The 21,605-nt window shown below is 42.2% G+C and overlaps 1 protein-coding gene across 2 annotated transcripts in view; it reads right to left on the reverse strand.

Annotated features, from left to right (window-relative positions):
- The window catches only part of CLPB (caseinolytic mitochondrial matrix peptidase chaperone subunit B), a 180,875-nt gene that overhangs the window by 130,796 nt on the left and 28,474 nt on the right, over window positions 1-21,605 (reverse strand). For both annotated transcript variants that reach the window (XM_037840530.1, XM_037840531.1), the window contains exon 3: window positions 17,776-17,862. In XM_037840530.1, coding sequence (XP_037696458.1) covers window positions 17,776-17,862 — 87 coding nt within the window. The remainder of the gene's footprint in view (window positions 1-17,775; window positions 17,863-21,605) is intronic.

The raw sequence follows: 21,605 nt of genomic DNA on the forward strand, positions 1-21,605 counted from the left end.
TAGAGGCCATGGTGGAACAGCAGTCACAAAACCATGGAAGCAGCCAGAAACTAAGGAATCTACTAGTACCAGAGGTCACACAAAGCAAAGGAAGCAAAAACCAGGAGCAGCAGCGAGGAAACTTTGGAAATGAAGGGATTACTGCCTCTTTTACAGTTTTGGTTGAAGCAGAAATAAATCCCCAAATTCAGGCCTTTATTTGGGAGATGGTGAGTTGGCCCACCTGGCTGACAAGGAATGTACAAGGTCAGCAGTAAGAACAGACTCTGATAGGCACAAAGGAAAGCAGGCACGGCTACTAGGAGGTAATTCACCAAAGGACAACTGCGACCTCACCTCTGGTGCTGGCATACTGGCTGCGATGTTGTAAGTTTGGATTTAGGTATTACTGCCTTCAATTTGAATAGCTGACACCAAATGGGCTGTGGTGGATGGACCAGGCCTTTGTGGTCTTAGTAGCTGGATTAAACGGGACAGAGTACACCATTTCACTCAAATATGTTTTTCTGTAACAGGACACATCTCCACTCAAAGGAAATTCACTGATTACTCCACAGGCACTCACAGGCTTAAGAACATCAGCAATTCTCCGGCTCAACATTTGGCCTCTGGCAGTCTGTGGAAACATATGCCCACCAATGACAATATCAACTTTGAAGGCTAGAGATAATCTCCAGATACTCTATTTTCCTTACTAATTTGGGGTCTCAGAGAACGTCTATACCATAAGAGGATAGGGGTTTGCAGTTATCTTTTCGGGATTTGGGTCTAGAAGCCTGCCTTTGTGCCCATCAGAACCAGTTCTGTTCTTATCTCTGACCAAGTGAGCTGAGTCAACAAAGAGATGGGGCCTTGCAAATACTGAAGGTGAAAGCTGTGAGAGACATCAAGCTGACTGGCTGGCACAGGGGCAGCAATAGGATAGAGCTAGCCATTCCAGGGAGGTGGGGGTGGGCATTGCAGGCCTGGTAATTTATCTAACCAGAAGTGCTCAGGTCTTGAAAGTTGGCCTGGGGCAAAAGAGAAGGAAGGTCCTGAGTCCAAGATCTTGGCAAGAGTTAAACAAGTGGAAAGCTCTGACCCTAGGCTGAGGGCTATTTTCTCTTGCTTTGTTTCTACTGCCTGCTAGTAAAAGTATCTATTTTCTCAAGGGTGCAGAGTGTGGCTAAGAAGGAGGAAGACAACAGTCTAATAATAATAGCTAACATGTATACTTCCTACATGCCAGGCAGAATTTTAAACCCTTTATATAAACTAACTTGTTTAATCTTCATAACAACCCTATGAGGTGGTTACACATAAGAAAATGGAGGCACTGAGGGGTTAAGGAACTTGTCCATGTTTATACAGGGCTGTAAGGAATAGAGTTGGGATTGGAAACAATGCAATCTAGCTATAAAGTCCATGTCCTTATCACTACACTATACTGCCTTTCACTTTCCTATATTGACTCCCAGGGACATAACAGCCTGAAAGAGCACTTTGACTCAACCCAGGATCAGTAGAATGGCGAGATCAGGAAGCCCAACAGGAAATGAATAGGAGGAAACAAACAAACAAACAAACAAAGATTATTAGGCATATGAAGAGATCTCAGGCTCATTTGTTATTAGAAAAATGCAAATTAAAGTGACATTGAGAAATCACTTTAAATCCAACATGTTGACAAAAGTTAACAAGCTGCAAAATGCCAAGTGTTGATGAGGACATGTGGATCTGAGACTCTTCATGCACTACTGGGGTATATACTGGTGCAGCATTCTGGAAGCTAATCTTGTAGTACTTTGTCAAATGAAGGTACCCTATAACCCAGCCCTTCTGCCCTTGAGTATATATGTCCCAGAGAAATTCTCATACCAGTCTATAAAGGGATACTTGGGAGAAGCTCATCACAGCATATGTGGCAGTGGGGAGTTTCAGACAATATAAGTGTCCATCACTGGGAGAACGGTTAAGTTAAATGTGGTAGATACACACTATGAAACACTGCAGCAGTTAGAAGCAACAGGCTGGATATATGTGCAGCAACACGGATAGATACCTATTTATGCATACTGTTGAGCTTTTGTTCCAAAAGTTTACTCCTTCTAGGGAGTCTCTGAATTGCAGAACTTCTAATTCTTAAGTGATCTTGGGGGCTGGAGAACCAGTGAACACATTGAACCCCCTGAAGTTCACTAAGGACCACCAAATATGCCACTCACTCTACTGGGAGTGTCTCCCTGCTTCAACCGGTTAGTGCTCATTCACCTTCAAGGCTCCTTTTTAGCAACACCATCACCAATTCCACTGAACCTTCTGACTTACAGCCTGGAGCCATGTCCTTCCTCTGTCTGCACAGCACCCAGTACTCACTTCCACGATAGGTGACCCCTGTCATCTTGTATCCTAATTGTTCACTTACACTTGCCTTTCTCACTAGATTATGGGGCATGGACCATGTCTCAACTTTATTTCCCAGCTCCTTGCTCAGTGCCAGAATCACAATAAACAACAGATGTTTTCTGAATGAGGTGCATAAATAAATATATGAATGATGAATAAGTGAAATGATTATTTTATTTGGTGGGAAATGGGGAAGAAAAGGTGGAAGGCAACTGTCTCAACTCTACTCAGCCTTCTCCCTCCTGAGGGTATAAACTAGGCCACAGGTGGTTTAGCTGTAGAAACCTTCCATCTTCCTCTTCTATGCACCAGGCCCTTCCTGGGCTCCAGGCAGTTCTCAAATAAGCAGAGGAAATGAACAGGAGGGTGGCTCCTATGTGGCAGCTCCTGGGATGCACAGAACTCCCCCTGGAGCCACAGCCCCCATGAGGCATATTTTAATTTGCTGATCAGGTTGTAATTAGATTAGACGTGGAAACACATGTAAGACGGGTGGCTTGCGCTGACCTTGTCGAGAACTGGGTAGTCACAATACATGGGCACACAGTTAAATCGAGGCTGTTAAGGCTTTTTGCTCCCAGTGGCCAGAGGGGTTTGGGGTCCTCATATTGTTTAGGGAAGAATGAGGAAACCTGTGGTGTGAACTGAGGCCTATGCTGGCTGGGAGCGGCAAAGACGGCTGGCAAGCAGCTGGAGTTGGTGAAGCAAGAAGGGAAGTGAACCCAGCTCCAGGTCGTCCCCACACAATGTCAGGCTTCAAGAGAAGCTCCTCCACCCCCACCACCTCCTTATCCCCTCCCCCGCTACATCTAAAGTATAAGGCAACTATGATAAGTGTCACAGGTCCCCAAGGAGAAGACAAAGAGTAGTTCAACCTATTCTCAACCCAGTGCACACCTTGATGAAGGGGGTAGCAAAGAGGTCACAATTCAGGAGGTTTGCTGCAAAGTCAAATGAGCTGTGGCTCATTCAGCACCCTGGTCTACTGGCTGCTCAGGAAAGCAGGATGGCCTGGCCAAAGGAAACAGCAGGTGTTAAATCTAGAGGTCCTTGGCATGGGGGCATGAGTTGGGGGTGGAGAGGATAGGGAGAGCACTTTTCTTTTGAAATGAGCTTCCTTAGGAAATGAATTAAAGATTGGGTAGGAAGTAAGGTATCTTTGTAGAAAATATGCTCTAATTTCCTCAAATGAGGATAATAATCTTTTGTTTATTTAACTCAAAAGGTAAAGATCAATAATCATAATAAAGCAGCTGTCACATATTAGGCATTTTACATTCATTATGTCAGATCCTTATAACAACTCTGCAGTGTGATATAGTCCTATTTTATAAACGAGTAAACTGAGGCTCAGTAAGATAACATGAGTTGCCTAAGTGTACACATTAAATAAGTAAAGGAATCCAGATTCAAGGCCACGTCTGTCTGAGTCCAAACCTGGTACGTTTTCCTCTCTTCCACACTGGCTCTCACCCATCTGACCTTTCCTTAGCTTGTCATACCATCCCATAGTAACTGAATTCTAATATTACCAGGGACAGTGGTATTTCCAGATGGTAGTTAAAGCAAAGCAGGTCATAGCAGCTAGCTGTGGGGGGAGTCCAATTCAGCTGAACAAGCATCAAAATTAGTGGTGGGCTCAGACAGAGGTGAGGTTATTTTGAGGGCAATGCTCAAGGAAGACATGGCACATTAAGCAGAGGGCCAAGGAATCAAGAACACCCATCATGGGGTTTTCTAGACAATCTTAATTTCACATAGTCTAATTCTAAATACATGCCCATGTCTTTCAAACTATGGTTCATAATAAAGTTGCCAAAACAATGGGGAAATGTTGTCAAATTCTAGTTGGTAGGGCTTCTAATCACAGCATGGGCCTGACTGGACTCTTTGTAGGCAAATGACCCATAAAAGCACAATGGGTATAACTCTGAGACTTTGGATGAAAATAACAACAGTAAGGAAACAATAATATTAATAATAGCAGAGTTGATACCTATTGTGCACTTACTATGTGCTAGGCACTGCACTAAGCAGTTTTACATGTATTAACTTAATCTTCACAACCACCTTATGCAGAGTAAAGTGCTATTTTTATTTCTATTTAGCCCATGAGGAAACTGAGAGCTAGTAAAAGGGAGGGCTAGGTTCTAAACTCAAGCAGTCTCATTCCAGAGCCTGGGTGCTTCACCCCTATGTTATATACAACTATACTGTGTGCTCCCCAAAGACAGCACTGCGCCTTGACCATCTGGGCTTCCTTGCACATAGGGCCTAGCACACACTGAGTTTTTATTTAGCCCCTAGGCTTCATTTCTTAGTGTTGCTAAGTAGGGAATCCCTCACCCTGGATTTCAGAGTTAGTTTTTTGGTTTTAAGCGTATACATTCACTGCCATTAATTTTTATCACCATAGATTTAACCATTGCTCTAGTTCACTGAGATCTTTTTTATGCCCCCAGTTTTCTCACCAACATCTGCCGATTTGGTTGGCATTTATCAATGATCTCAATGAAATCAATGATACAACTATTTAATAGGACACAGCCCTATCGTTCACCACTAGAATCTGCTTTCTAGTCTGACGTCATTCATTTATGAACGATGAACCAGATCATTCACCATTTACTAATCTGACTGTACTATTTATATTAGTTTCCTATAGAGCTGCTCTAACAAGGTACCACAAACAGGATGACTTAAAACAACATAAATTTATTTTCTCTCAATTTTTCACAAGTCTGAAATCAAGGTGTCAGCAGGGCCATGTTCCCTCTGAAGGCTCGACAGAAGACTCTGTGCCTCTGGTTGTTGCTGGTAAACCCTGGCATTTTTCACTTGTAGCGGCAACACTTCAAGCCCTGCCTCTGTTTTCACATAGCCTTCCTCTGAGTCTCTCTGTGCATTTCCAAATCTCCCTCTCCTTATACAGAGACCAGTTATTGGACTTAGGGCCCACCTTAATTCAGTATGACCTCATTGTAAGTTGATTACATGTGCAAAGACCCTATTTCCAAATAAGGTCATATTCACAAGGACAAGAGGTTAAGGCTACAATATATCTTCTTGAGAGACACAATTTAAGCCACAACACTATTTTCCACATCATATTTTGTTCTTGTGGATGTCATGAGTGACAGCCAAATACCTTGCTAAAACCCAGACACACCCACCATATCTACAGCAGGGCCCTGACCCATCAGCCTGGCAGCCCTATTTAAGTAAGCAACTCATGGCAGAGGGTAGGTCTAGTATCTTTTAAAGAAAAGGTACATAACTGGACCATATCATAGTCCCTAAAATGAAAGAGGTCCCTCCCAAAGCAGCTGAACTGGATGAGCACTGGATGCTCTCCTGTCCCCAACTATATACTTCATGAAGACTGAACACTGAACCCCAAGATGAGATGTGGCATTGGAAAAGCAGCGGGGGGGGGGGGGGGGAGGTAGTGGTGGGGACCCTGAGACTGTCACGTTAGGCAAATGAGCTGGCACTGCTCTCCAGGGAGCAGTATCTTGGGTTGCCTGAGGTCGAGGTGTGCGTCTGCCAAACTGGAAACCGGTGCATGCTGAAATTGGAATATCATTACTACGAAATAGGATTATCTTGAGCAACGATTCCAAATGGGATTAGAAATGACTCTTTGTTACTCAGAGATAATCGGCTACAGCAGCAGTGGTGGGAGAAACGTCAAGCCCAGCACACTTTCCTGAAGGCACAGTGCTGACATTCCGGGCACCTGGCCAGCAACCCCACTCACCCTTCCTTGCTGGGAAATACTGGGCACTGACCCGCGTTGGGAAGGTGGCCACCTGGGACGAGAGTCAGCCCTGCATCAAAGCACTTTGCTCTGGGGTCCCATGTTCAGGACTCAGCTTTTTGGACAAAAAACTGAAAAAGGACTCCCCCATGCCCTACTGCTTCTGAGGCACCTCTGAGATATAAGTGACAGGTAATTCCCCTACCTTAGTCAGAGGTAGGGTTACCTGCAAGCCACTCACTAACTTCCTCCTGGAGCTAACCCACAATGAGCAGCAAGAGGAGAGTACTGGTAATAATTATTATTAAGGTACTACTACTGTTAACTAAAGTAGCAAACCCTTATTGAATATGACTCAATTGCTTACTATATGACAGGCACTGTTTCTAAGCACTTTACATATAGTTATACATTTAAACCTCACAAAGGTCTTTTGAGATAGATTTGCATATTATCCCCATTTTATGACTGAGAAAACAATCACAGAGAAGTGAAAGAAACTGCTAAAGTACATAACGAATAAGAGGCAGAGTTTGGACTTGAACTGATAATCAAACCACATATCTGAAAGGATCCTTTCACAGCCTGAAAGGATCATGGCCAGTCTTTTGGTCAAGGCCTTTCCTTCATACTCTCTGGTCTTCAGACCCTGCCAGTTCCTCCTTTTAGCTTTGGCTATGCTCACAATGGTCCTTCTTCCAGAAATGCTGTCCTTCTACTTCCTACCTTTGCCAATCAAAATCCTGTCCATCTTTCAAGGTCCAACTCATGTGGAAGAGCCTCTTTTCATGATCTGCCTCTAACCAATGTGAACTTCCCCATCCAGCACTCTGTGGTCTTTTCTGTGGCACTGACCCCGTTTTGCCTCACTCTAGTCAAAGTGGAAGTGGTCTTATTCTTTTTCTGACTGTCAGTTTCTTAAGGGCAAGGAGTGTGGTTTGTCTGTTTTTTACATTTCTCAAAATCACCCAGCACATAATAGGCCATCGAGAAACCCTGACTGTGCTGACTTGACTCCCAGTCCCAGATTCCTTGAACCATCCCCATGGTCTTGTTACCTGCCCCTTCCCTCCAGAGGCAATGTAAGTCCAGTGGAAAGAAGAAAGGTTTGGGCTCATAGAGAACCAGATTCAAATACTGGCTTGCCCTCTCACTAACTGTACAACCTTGGGCATCTCTGAGCTTCTGTTTTCCTATCTGTAAAATAGAGATAATAATCCCTTCCTTTCAGGATTGCAATGAGGATTGGAGCCAATATGGAAATTGCTCAACATGGGCTTGGCAAACAGAAGATGCCCAAACATCTATAACCATAATCATCACCACAGTTAGGTGATCAAACAGCCCATAGCCCAGCCTCTTTGGGCAGAAGGAAGCACCACCCTGCAGCATGAAGCCAGGGTAAGAATAGGTTGGTGACCCCGAGAAGAGGCTCTAGGGCCCCTAAGGTAGGGCAGTTCTCCTCATGGTCAGACCCCCTAAGGTGCATCCAAGCACAGATGCAGGGGTGCTCTACCTGCTCTCTCTGGCCAGCCAGCAAGGAAGAGGAGTCTCCCAGGAAGGCTGCCGTTGGTCCTGTCCTGCCGTAAGAACAACATCAACTCTTTGCTCTAAGAACACCTGCAGAGCTATCATGGCCTACAAAGACAGGCATGTAAAACTTCTGCAGGACAGCAATCTGGCTTGGACTGTTGGTTTCTTAAAGATAGGATTTAAGCACCCTACCCTAGCCCCAATAAGGTAAAGGGAAATAAGCAAATGCTAAAAAGAAATGACCACTGTGAGAAGGAATTAAATGGTCTTTAGCCAAGGATGGTGGCATTTAAAAATTAACAAAGCCCAGGTACCACATCCAGGAAGGCCTTGGCAAATGCGTGTTATCCACTCATTAGCTCAGCTCCTCAGGAATCCTGGCCAAGCAGGGAAGGCAATGCCGGGAACCAGTCCTTCCGATGCTGATGAAATGCACTCCGGGAGAAAAGGCAGAGGAGGGAGGGAGACTCTTGTGGGGAATTTCAAACAGTTCTGCTGGAGCTTTCAACTCTGCCTTGTGATTCTCACCTTCTATGAGGCAGGGGCTTGCTTAAGCAACCCACAAGCCCAAATAGATTCAAACCTGCATCTGAATCTACCTTCTCTCCTTCAGGATCTTTGGTTCCTGAAGTACCACAATGGCCTCAGTATATAGGTGGTCTCCTTGCATGGCAGTCCAGGGACAAGGAGTCCAAGAACAGTGTGGGAGGCAAGCTCCCAGTCCTGTACCCTGGACTTTCTCTTTGCTATAAAGAAGAATCACATAATATTTTGTGAATTTATATAAGCACACTGGATACCACTTATAGGGTGAATATATCACTACATCATCAGTGATCATACTTCATGACATCACTGATGCTATAAATTCACACATCTTCATTCCCTACTAACAATGAGAATACATAATACTCTAATGAGAGATATCATCAACAATAACAACTGAAAACATTCCAGGTGGCCATTACAATATGAATTCATTTTAACACTATGAACATGAATCCTCAGTATGCCACTAGACCCAATTAATAGTGAAAATTGCAGAGGCATGACATCATCATATTAAGATACTTCCATCACCCCCAAAAGTTCCTTTGTGCCCCCTCCTACTATCAAACCCTGGCAACCACTGATCTGATTTCTGTCCTTATAATAAGTTCTGCCTTTTCCAGGATGTCAGATAAATAAAATCACATAGTAGACAGATTTCTGTGTTTGGCTTCTTTCACTTGGCATGCTGGCTTTGAGATTCAGCTACGGTGTTGCAGGTATCAGCAGTGTGTCCTTTTTTTATTGCTGAGTGTACTCCATCATAATGGATGTACCACAATTTGTTTATCCATTCACCAGTTGACGGACATTTGAGTTATTCCCAGTTTTTGGTGATTATGAATAAAAGCTGCTACAAACATTTGCATACAGGTCTTTTGTGGACATATGTTTTCATTTCTCTTGGGTACATACCTAAGAGTTGGGATTGCTCAGTTGTATGGTAAATGTGTTTTAAATTTCTAAGAAACTGCAATAGTATTTTCCAAAGTGGCTATTTTGTATTCCTATCAGCAATGTATGAGAACAGTTCTGCATCTTGAGCACTTGGTATTGTCAATTTTTCTAAATTTTAGCCATTGTAGGAGGTAGCCATTGTAGTAGGTGTGCAACAGTATCACACTGCCATTTTAATGTGCTTTTCTCTAATGATTAATAAAGCTGAATATCTTTTCCTGTGCTTGTCATCTTTCTCTTCTTTGGTGAAGGGTCTCCCCAAATCTTTTGACTATTTTTTAAAAATTGGGTTGTGTATTTTATTAATGAGTTGTAAAAGTTCTTTACATGTTCTGAATGCAACTTTTTTTATCAGACAAATATTCTGACAACTTCTTTTTTGAGGAATTAGAAATTATAAGGTTCTAAATCATACCATTTTTCTTCCAAATCATTACTCCCTGTCTATACACTCTGATAAGAAGGAAAGGCTTAACCTTCCAATTCACAAATACCTTAGTGCCACTAGACAGAGGATCAAGCACTAGGTTCCTGCTAAAAGTCATGAGACTATTTTTTACCTCCAGTATAAGCACCCAACCAACACTAGGGCTTTAAGGAAAGCTACATCTGGAGAAACAACTGCCCTATGAGCAGCTTTTGCCCTCCCAGGCTCTGCACCTCCCAAAGCCCTGTTCTGGCCCACCAGGCTTCTGGAATGGTCAACAGTCGTCACACTCCATTGCTGGCCATTGTCCACTGGGAAAGGTAGGAGGGTCCCAATCCATCCTTCAGTGAATGAGCAAACAGTGGGGCCTGTGGCTGCATGGACATCAAAGTTGAGCAAACAAGCCTGGCAGCTCCTGCCTGTCTGTCTATACATCCTGCAAATGCCATCTGAAGGAGCTTCTCTGAGGGGGTCATGACTTTCAGCTTGTCATAGCACACATCAAAGTTTGCACCACACACGAACTGGGTGCATGGGTTCGAATCAAGTCGCCCGAGAACGGATACTCAGCCATTGTGTCCAATTTTAATCCTGTGTTTTCTCAAGTAATTAAGCCTTCTTGCTTATGAACTTGTGACTAAGTAAAGCATCACCAAGAGGTTGTAACATCAAAGTGTCTTCTACCGTCTGTCCTTGTTTGGTAAAATTGGATTTTTTTCCTTCTCAAAGAAAAACTAATTGAATTTAGCTGGAGGCTGAGTATATTTGCACGAGGCAGTTGAAGGCTATGCTAAGTCACAGTGATCATCCTGGGACCCTGTGGCTTAGCCTTTAGATGGGCTGGGTCAGGGTGCAACACAGAATGGGGCACCCAGACTCAGGCTGAACAAGTGCCTTGCGACAGAGGGCTCACTATGGAGAAAGGGCCTCCTAAAGCCAATACTACACCCCAAGCTGTTAATAGGGCTGGCAAAAGGATTGTCCCGGTAAAATGCTGGTAAATCTTTGGCAGAACGGCTGCTGACGACAATGGCCATCGCATTACTCAAGCCCTTAATGTCACGAGTCCAAGTGAGGTTCTAAAGGCAAGGGCTGTTACCGCTTATTCTCTGAATCCCCCACCCTAGCACATCAGTGCCTGGAATATAATAATAGTTTTAAAAAATGTTTGCCAGATGCATAAAATGGTAATATAAAGGGATGCTAGAATTCAGTTCCTGAAGAACCAAAACTCTCTCGACACCCCCTCCCCGATCTTTTTTTTTTTTTTTTTGCCTTGTCTGTCAGGAAACTTCAACCTAAATTAATACTCAATTTCAATAATTACCCAATTTACAGTGAGTACAGCATGATCCTATATATGTCAAATTACAAACACACACAAATGTAGATACATGTATAATGATCAAAATCTGGATAGAGGGATTTCAGGTGATCGCTACTTTTTTCTCTCTTTTATTTTTACAAAAACAATAAAACTAATTTTGAAAAAGAAAATCTGTGGTTCAATCCTGATACAATTATCTCTCCTTTTACCAGTATGATTTCTGATCTTGATCTAGTTTTCACTCTCCTGTGTACATTTACATATGTGTTTTAATTCAGGTTACCTCAAACCCTTTTTGGAAATAAAGGGAGGGAATAAATTATAAGTTATGTTCCTATGTATACCTTCTGCATTTTGTACTTTGGTACTATATTTCCTATTAAAAATAAAAAAATAAATACATTTATAACATTTCACAAGTTAAGTGCCCTAAGAATAGAGACTACTGTACTCTTTACCCCGAAGACTTAACATAGTAACTAGTCCATTAAGCAGGTGAAGGTAGGAAATGATTAGGCTATTCTTAAGATCTGTCTCTTACGGTTGTGGGCCACCAACATTCTAAAGGAGGTGAAGATCCTCTGTTTTCAGCCTTGAATCAAGGGGTGATGCCCCTCTATCTTTCCTTACTCCAAATCCAATGCAAAGGCCCTGGTGGTATTTCAGGCCAGGCCAATGTGATCCCAGAAGGGTATAGTGACTTATTATATCAGAATCAGCACACTTCTAATAAGGAGAAACTTATTGGCAGACTGTGCTAGTATGGACACTGATAACCCCTCAAAGTTACTACTCACATGGCACCTTCCCAATGAAGCCTACATTCTCACCCTGACCAATGTAACCCTGGCACTCCCTTTTACCAGATTTGACTTTTCCTTTATTATCTTCTAATACATAGTTTACTTATGTATTATAATTATTGTTTATTGTCTATCACTGCTTCTCACCCCCTACCCCCACTAGTATACAAGCAAGCTCTATGAAGGCAGGAATTTTTGTCTATCACCAATGTATTTCAAGTACCTAGAACACTGCCTGGCAAACGGCAGGTGCCAAAAACATATTTGTGAAATGAATAAACAAACTCAACCTGAGAGAGTATTATTTTCAGTAAGAATCTGTCTTCCGTGGAACTGGGAGAAAAACGGGGCATAAAAGGGTGCTTAAAAGCCAACAGTTAAGCTGGAACTCTTGTGTATTACTGGTAGAAATGTGAAATGGTGCAGTCACTGTGAAAAGAGTCTGGCAGTCAATCAAAAAATTAAACAGAGAATTACCATATGATCCAACAATTCCATTCTTAGGTATATATCCAAAAAAATCGAAAGCAGGGACTCAAACAGATATTTTTACATCCAAATTCACAGCAGTCTTACTCATGATAGCCAAAAGGTAGAAACCACCCAAGTGTCCATCAACAGAGGAATCAACAAAATGTGATATATCCATACAATGGAAAGTTATTCAGACATAAAAAGGAATGAATGCTACAACATGGATGAACATGCTACGACATGGATGAACCTTGAAAACATAATGCCGAGTAAAATAAGTCAGATGGGAGAAACACGGAAGTGTTGGACTTCCCCACTTGGGCTATTGCTGATTTCCCCAAAAACATTGAGGACTGCCAATTTAATGGGTTGAGCCCTTGATCAGGGGGCTTTCCCCTGTGAGGCTAGTTGCTGCAAGGGAGAGGCTAAGCCCACTTATAATTGTGCCTAGGAGTCACCCCCAGAAAGCCTCTTTGTTGCTCAGATGTGGCCCCTCCACCTCACTAAGCCCACTTGGCAGGTGAACTCACTGCCTTCCCCGCTATGAGAGATGTGACTTCCAGGGGTGTGAAACCCCTGGCAACGTGGGAAACGACTCCTGGAGATGAGCCTGGACCCAGCACTGTGGGATTGAGAGGATCTTCTTGACCAAAAGGGGGAAGAGAGATGAAACAAAATAAGGTTCCAGTGGCTGAGAGATTTCAAATGGAGTCGAGAGGTCACTCTGGAGAGTATTCTTATGCGCTATATAGATATCACCTTTCAGTCTTTAGTGTGTTGGAATGGCTAGATGGAAATACTTGAAGCCGCCAAACTTCAACTCAGTGACCTTGATTCTTGAAGACAATTGTATAACTATGAAGATTGCATAGTGTGACTGTGTGACTGTGAAAACCTTGTGGCTTGCACTCCCTTTATCCAGCATATGGACAGATGAGTGCAAAAATGGGGACAAAAATGAGATGAAGAATAGGGTGGGATGGAGGGGACAGAAAGAGTTAGGAGTTCTTTTTTTGCTTTTATTTTTATTTTGGAGTAAGGAAAAGGTTCAAAAATTGATTCTGGTGATGAACGAACAACTGTATGATGGTGCTGTGAATAACTGCACACTGTCGATGACTGTAGGTGTGTGAATATATCTCAATTAAACTATATTTAAAAAAAGGTAAATGAACAATGGGGGAGGAAAGGAATGGGATGTTTTTGGATGTTCTTTTTTATTTTAATTTAAATTTTATTTTTTGGAGTAATGAAGATGTTCAAAGTTTGATTGTGGTGATGAAAGCACAACTATTTGATGATACTGTGAACAACTGATTGTACACTTTGAATGATTGTATGTTATGAGATTATATCTCAAGAAAATTGCATTAAAAAATAATAAGCCAGACATAAAAGGACAAACATTGAATGAGTTCACTTAAATGAAATATCTAGAATAAGTGAATTCAGAGAGACAGAAAGTAGATTAGAGGTTACCAGAGACTAAGGGAAGGGGGAATGGAGACTTATTGCCTAATGGGTGAAGAGTTTCTGTTTTGAGTGATGAAATGTTTTAGCAATGGAAGATGTTGATGGTAGAACAATATTGTAAGAATAATTAGTACCACTGAATTCTACACTTATAAATGGCTAAAATAGCAAATTTTGTTACATATGTTACCACAATACAAAATTTTTAATTAAAAAATAAAAAGAGTGATAGAGACCAAAAAAACAAAACAAACAAAAAAACCAAAAACCAACAACCAATAATTAATCCTAGGAACCAAAGCAAGTAAATACAAGCCAACATTCTCACTTTGCTCAACAAGCATCATTAATTTGCTAATAGTCCTGGATAAAGACAGAGCAATCAGTTAAACTAACAACTCATTAGATTCAGAGACGTGTCCCCAAAAGCACATTTACTAGCTATCTGATCACTAATTGACAATACTCTTATGTATAATGTTATTTCCCATTCAGTCTCAATCCTGAAAATACTACATATAGAAAGGAACATAACCCTCTTTTCCAGCACTACCTCTTGCAGAAGGACACACCTGAAAGCTGGGGAAGAAGACTGGTGGGTGGGGGTGGAATATCGGTGGACACAGAGGAAAGAACACAAACTTTGGAATCAGAAGACAAGCATGCTACTCCTGGAACAGTCACAATCAGCTTAAATGACAAACTCCAGCTAAGGGTAGAGAAGGCACAAGCTAAAAGCTATCACCTTGCCTTCCCTCAATGGAAAGTAGTGTCCAAGGGGCCAAGGTGATATCTGCAGAAACATTCAGCAGCTTGAGCAAACAGGGCTGTTGGCACTTGCTGGCTGCTAAACTACTTGTCTAGGCCTTGAACGTGGCAATCTTGATAAACATTTCTTAGCTAGTGAATTAACTGATAATCTTTTTGAAATCATTTGCTCATTTATTCATTAACGTTGTCAAATTCCGTTTCCTATACATTACATTGTTTATTCTGTTTTCTGTATTAATAGTTAAATAAATTTTAAAATCTTTAACTTATTTTTATGAAGAAATTGAGTATTTTCTGAATGAAAATTGTTTTTAAGCACTTACTAAGTGCAAAGTGCTATACCACTTTGCCAGGTGCTGCAAGGGATGCAAAAGCAAATCAGATAGGAATCTGCTTCAAAATAAGCTCGGGGAGGGACATATATGAACTAAGATTGGCCATGAGTTGATAATTGTTGAAGCTGGTGATGGGGTACATGGAGGTTCATTATGCTACTCTTTCTGTATGTTTGAAATTATAATATAATTAAGTCATAATAAAAAGTTAGCAAAGAAAGGTCAAAAAAATATGAATTTGATATGTTACCCATCCTCAAGGAGCTTACTGTCTGATAGGAAGTGGACATATATACAAATAACCATAAGAAAAAGCTGAAGGCAAGTGCTCCAGGAGCCGAGTGGTAGGGACATGGCATCAAAAAAAGCAAAGAGGTTAAGGAGAGCAAAAACTTGAGCTGGCACAGTGTGCCATGCCCTTACCAAAAATAGTCCCCAAATACCTAGGTCCCTACCTGAGATCCTATAAAAGATTCACTCACTAAGTTTTATCTCTCAGAAACTTAAATCCACCAGAGTGTTCCTATGCCAGACAAGTCCTAAAACCCAGAGGGAACAGCCTATTTAAGAACAACAACCAGAAGCAGCCCCCTTCCCCATGCTGTTGACACCCCCTTTCAATATGAACAAGTTAAGGTGGTCACTGCCTAGACATCCCTGAAGACAGAGAAAGAGATTAAGTGTGAGGAAGGGGTACCAACAAACAAGGTAAGATTTTAACAAAGGTCTATGAATACTAAAACTTTACAAAAAAAAAATATATATATATATATATATACACACACACACACACACACACACACACACTTTTAGATGCTGGGGTGTTAGAATAGCTGGAAGGAGGTAAATGACATGGTGGAACTGTAACCTATAACATTCTTTGAAATTTGCTCTATAGCTACTGATTGAATTGTGTTTTGAAAGTCTTCATCTTTCTGTATATACCCTATATTTCATAATAAGGAAAGAACTGAAACTGTGGAACTGTAACCCATAACAATTTTTGAAATTACCTATATAACTGCACATTGAGCTGTACATTGAAAGTTAACACCTTTCTGTATGTATGTTATATTTTACAACAATGGAAATAGCTGAAGCTGTGGAACTGTGACCCATGACATTCTTTGAAATTTGCTCTCTAACCACTTGTTAAATCGTACTTGGAAAGTTATCACTGTAGGTTTCACAATAAAAAAATGAGTTAAAAAAAAAAACAAAACTTGAGCTAGGACTTGGGTATAGATGGGGGAAGAGAAGAGTGTTCAAGGGGAACAATGATAAAAAAGTTCTACTGATTCTATAGTTTTCAAAGAACTCCAACTTGTCAACTTCTGAATTTTTAGAACTAAAATACCATATTCTCAATTCTTGGGGATTTTAAGAAAACTAATACAACCAAACTGCTCCTTTTGAAGCAAAAAGTGTTTTAAAATTATGATTGTTTTCCAGTGCAAAGGAAAGCCAATATGTGTCCTGCAGAATAATGCCTCAGTGCTTGGCTCAGTGCTGGTACACAGCAGACACCCAGAAAATACAATTTGAATGAAGGGATGCCTGAATTCTGACTGCATGCATGGGCACAGATATGTTTGAGTGTAGAGAGATCTAATGGGAGCATCAGGGAATAACAACTCACTATTCATAACATGTAGCACATACATTATCTTATTTGATTTTCACAAGACTACAGCAAGAATCCACTCTGCTCTAGATTCAGTCACTCAAATCCTTTCCTTCTATAGCATCCTGTCCGTATAGCTCTTACAGCATTAATTACACTACACTGTGTCTCTATACCTGACTCTCCTTTCTCTATACCTGACTCTCCTTTCTCTATTAGACCGTGTGCTCCCCAAAGCCTCAGATTCCTCAAAGATTAGCACAGAAACTGCTCAGAGCAGATATTTACTAAAGATTGGAGAAATAATTGATTACTTTCAGATAAAGAAACAGGTGCCCACCACATTTACGACCCTTACAGAGGTGGTCAGTACTGGCAGATAAAAGCCATAAAGACCTCCTTGTAGGGAGAATTAAAATTGGAGCCTTACTATTAATTTCAGCGAGCTACTAAAGTGTTCAAAGTCTGTTTTCTTAAATAGGTGAAAGAATCTCTTTTTTTTCCTCTTAATCAATTCTCTTGCACAATCACAGCTAGAACAAATGTCCACCTCATCCTAGCACTTTCAGAATTATACAGATTTCAGATCAGAGATCAGGACAGACTGGGATGGAAAGGCAGCACCCAGCACTAGCTGAGGATCTGGTGTAGAGACACATCAGTAAGATGGAGTAAAAAACACGGATTTTGCAGGCAGACAGACCAAGTTTTAAATCCTGCCCACTGTGACCTTAGACAAATCACTTTATCTCTTTGGGCTTCAGTTTTCTCAGCTCAAAGTGAGAATAACATATACCCTATGGGGCATTGTGAGAATGAGAGATAACTCTCTACCTAAAGTGGACTATTTCTATCTTGACACACAGCTACAACCCTGAGGGAACAGGTGAGCAGGTAGGGAAATAGCAGGGCCTCCAATGGGAGGGAGGGAACACTCTCACCTTCCCTAGTTTCCATCAGAACCTCCAAAGAAGCAGGCCCCAGAGGAGCCTTCACTGAGGACAGTGACTGCAGACTTCTCAACATGGATAGATGGTGGATGACGAAAACATGATAAAACCCACACATGTACCCTTTACCATTTTAACAAGCTTCCAAATATTTGGCTGCTGTAATAATGCAAATGACTTGCCTAAGGTCACAAAGCCAATAAATGATGGAGCTGGGATCCCAATCCACATCCTCCCTCTCCATATCTGCTACACTTTCAACTGTACCAGGAGTCCAGTACCTTAGGCTGAGTTCACCTTTTGCTTCTGGAGGAGACAGGCAGGAGGGAAGGCAAGAGATAGTATTTAGGAACAGTGGACTGAAGGACCATGGCTAAGGAAGCCCTACGTGGAAGGAAATCTCTCACCTGTCATTTCGGCTGATGGCTGCCACCATGAGTGCTGTCCAGCCAAGTTTGTGCCTTGCATTGACATCTGCGCCTTCTGATAACAGCCTAAAGAGACAGAGGAATATTTTCAGTGTGGTTTATCATGGACAGAAGAATGGAAAGACCAGAGAAGGAATGACAGTCAAACAGGATGGCTGCATGACTCAGGAAGTAGTTAGAGGCCTTTGAGAACTAAATTTCCCATCCTAGCTCCTCTGGCCACTCTGCCCTGATGCAAGGCTTCCTCCAATCTCTCCTTCTTCCCTTAAATGAGTCTGTCCCCCGCTGATGTCCTCCCAACCTTCTTCTACCTAACACACTGACACTCACTCACCACCTCCCAGGTCTAGAATGCTCTCTCTCCCGGCCTCTTTGCCTATTTCAACCCCACTCTCATGCTATGGGATACCACCCTAGATTGTGGACTCTTTCCTGAGAAGCTTTCTTGACTCATCCCATCCACACAGTTCTCTCCCTTCCTTAGAATTTCCCAGTGCTTAGCAAAGATTGTGTAATGACACTTCTTATCTAGGTAGTTTCCATTTACAGAAGGATCACATTCCCCAAGTTTATATATTTGTTGGTTCTTTGGAAATTGGAAATCCTTTAATCCAAGGAAGGATAGAAAAAAATGTTAGAAATGCTAGATTAGGTTCCTAGGAAAGTACCTATGAGCCTATTTAAATCTATATGCCAGGGCCTAGCACATAGTAGGAGCTCAATAATTGTTGAATAAATTAACAAACACAAGGCTTAAGGAATAGCACCAAAAGCCTGAATCCTAGGTCCCAGGTATAAGGAGGTCTTATGAGGTGGGGGTGTATAGAGGGAAGGGGAGGAAAGATAACCAGCAAGTACCGAGCACCTAGCACAAGCAGGAACTGCCCTACAAACTTTACATACATGATCTCATTTACTCTCTATACAACTTTAAGAAGCTGATACTAATCTCCTCTTTCCACGGATGAGGTAATAATCTCAGTGAGGTAAAATGACTTCCATAGGGTTACAGAACTAATTAAGGGGCAGTACAGTGACAAGAATTCTGGTTGTTATCCTGAATCCTTCCTCTAGACAGAATCTGGCTTCACGTAACATGTAAGGCAAAAGACTAAATTTATTTCAGCAAATCAGTATCCTATGTGCTTGGTCCTGTACTACATCCTCGGTTGGGTGTGAGGGAAAAGAAGACAAAGGATCTGCCCTAGAGAAGCATACAACATATAGCTGTGGAGGCAGCACAGAGATATGGAATAATGAGAGTACAATTGGACAGTTTCGCAACACAGGTGCTGCAGGAGGCCAAAGATGGGGGGAGATTAAAAGTTGGGAGAATGATTTACCAAAAGACCAGATCTGCTTCTGAGGAAAGGGTAGACGGTGTTTGGGGGCACTGCTGGATTACTTCTCACAACTGGGAGGCCGTGTACTTGCTTCAGAGGGTTCTAGCAGAAAGGGTGCTGGGCACACAGCCCAGAGACTTGGGTTTGAGTACTAGCACCATTCTTGTGCCACAATTTGCAGTAAATGCTTCTCTAGACCAAGCTGAATAAAATCTCTATATTGCTTAAGTAAACAATAAGTGTTGGGAGGATGATGAGACACATCACATACTTACTCATTTCTTCAGCCATGAAAACTAAATGTTTTTTACTACGCTGATGTAGTGAATGAGACAGGTACCATTAAAGAGGGAGACAGTCTACCAAAAACATAATTACACATGTGGTGAGAGCCATGAATGGGAACTCAGGTTGAAGGGCACAACAAGGGAATCTAATACAGTCTCAGGGACCAGGGAAGGCCTTTCCAAGGTGAATATAAAGGAGAGTTCACCAGAGAAAAGGGGGTGAGGGTGAGGAGGGGATGTTCTAGGCCTTTTTGCCCAGAGAAGTTTGGTGTGACTGGGCACAAAATGTGAGAGGAGAGTACTGAGAGAGGAGGTTAAGAAATCATCTCTACCCCTAGTTCAGGAAATTTCTTCTGGTGAAAGCCTTGGGTCTTTTATCATATACATTGTTAAACTTCCTTTATGCAGAAACAACTTTCCATGATCATGAATGTTAAAAGAGGCTAAAAACCCTGGGGGTGAATTTTCTGTGAGACAAAAATCTCTTTATGAACAAAACTTCTTCCTAATTTACAAAATCTCCTTCCTAATTTAGCTGGTCATGTGGTGCAAGGATAGCACATAGTTCTGACAGTCAAGAGACTTGAGTTCTGATCCTAACTGTGATTCTGATCCGTAGACCTTCTCTGGTCCTCAGTCCAGAAAGGCTAGAAAATCAGGGTATGCAAAATCAGGGTGTGCTGAAGCAAACCAAAGAGGTTTCTGAGGGAAAAGTTTGAACTGTGCCTTGAAGAATGGAAACGGTTCTTCAAGAAGAGAAGAGGGAGGAAGTCACAACAGTCAAGGCAAAATGAACAGCATAAGATTCAGAAGCAGGGGAGGATCAGCAAGATATATTCAGAGACCACCAACGAGATCCATCTGGGTGACAGTTCAGAGCAGAGAAACAGACAGCTGTCAGGGTATCCAGGGCTCACAAAGGGCCTCTAATGTCAGGCTAAAAGGCCAAGGCAGTGGTTATGAACCTTTTTTGAGCCATGGACTCCTTTGAGAATATGATCAAAGTTGATGACTCTCTCCAGAAAACGCTGTAAGAGTACACACACACTTCCCCATTTTTTTTTTTTTTTTTTAACATATAATGTCCAGGGGCTCCATGAAATCAACAATGGACCCTATGTTAAAAACTTTATGTAAGGGCACTGGTGAATACCTGGAAAGCGTGTAACTGCCCTGCACTCCTTCTCCCAAGACAGACATCATGAATCTTTCATAGCAGCTGTCTTTGTTGTGAATCATTTGAAAGACCTTCAGTTCTTCCTCAATATAGGTTCCCATCAGCCACTATCAATCACCTGAACTAGCAACAGAGAGGAAGCCCATCTGCCACTCAGACTTTTACCACAGGAAGCAGGGTTTGGGGCAAAAGAAATTATAATTAACCTAACAGCTTAAGCAGGCTGATTTTGAAAGGGGAGGGAGTGTGAAGTACAGGCAAGGAGACCAGTGAAGAGGCTGCGGTAACGTAGATCAGGGGAGATGAACTGGGACAGGGAATTGAGACAGCAGGGAGTGGCTATGAGAAACTCAGTGGAGCTGAGGATCCCTCAAGCCTTCAGTGGGTCAGTGACCCACGTTTCCCTGCATGGGTCCTGGGAATTCTGGAAGCAGCGCTGCTCTGGAGAAGGGCTATTTGCACTTTGAGGGCTCAGTGTAGTGTAATAAAAAGAAAAGGGATAGTGAAGGGCTGTGGAGAAGGTTGCACCCAGTACAAACCCTGGTCTAGCTAGATAACCCTGAGTAAATCAATTCTCAGACTCCCATTTTTCTCACCTTCTTAGTGGGATAATTATCTTTAATTTGCAGGGAGATCACAGCCTAGTGCCTGGCATATGGCAGGTATTCAATACAGGGTGGTTTCTGCCTACCATCCTACTCTCACTTCCCTCACTGATGAATCAAGTATTTTGGTCTCAAGCTGGTAGTGGCGAGTTGGCCAATCACCAGGGATTCTAAGACACACAAGATAACCCGGATAATTCAACGGGGCTGGCGCTAGACACCCCTTTGTTTATTTAGACAACAAACATGCGCAGTCACCCACCCTGCTGGCTATGAAGGAGACGGAGACAGAGGTCCTTGCTTTCCAGGACCTAAGGATTCCCTCCCTCCCTCCCTCCCTCCTTCCCTCCCTCCCTCTCAAACAGTTTTATTCACACACCATACAATCCATCCTAAG

Source organism: Choloepus didactylus, chromosome 6, assembly GCF_015220235.1.
Source record: "Choloepus didactylus isolate mChoDid1 chromosome 6, mChoDid1.pri, whole genome shotgun sequence".
NCBI classification, from domain to species: domain Eukaryota; kingdom Metazoa; phylum Chordata; class Mammalia; order Pilosa; family Megalonychidae; genus Choloepus; species Choloepus didactylus.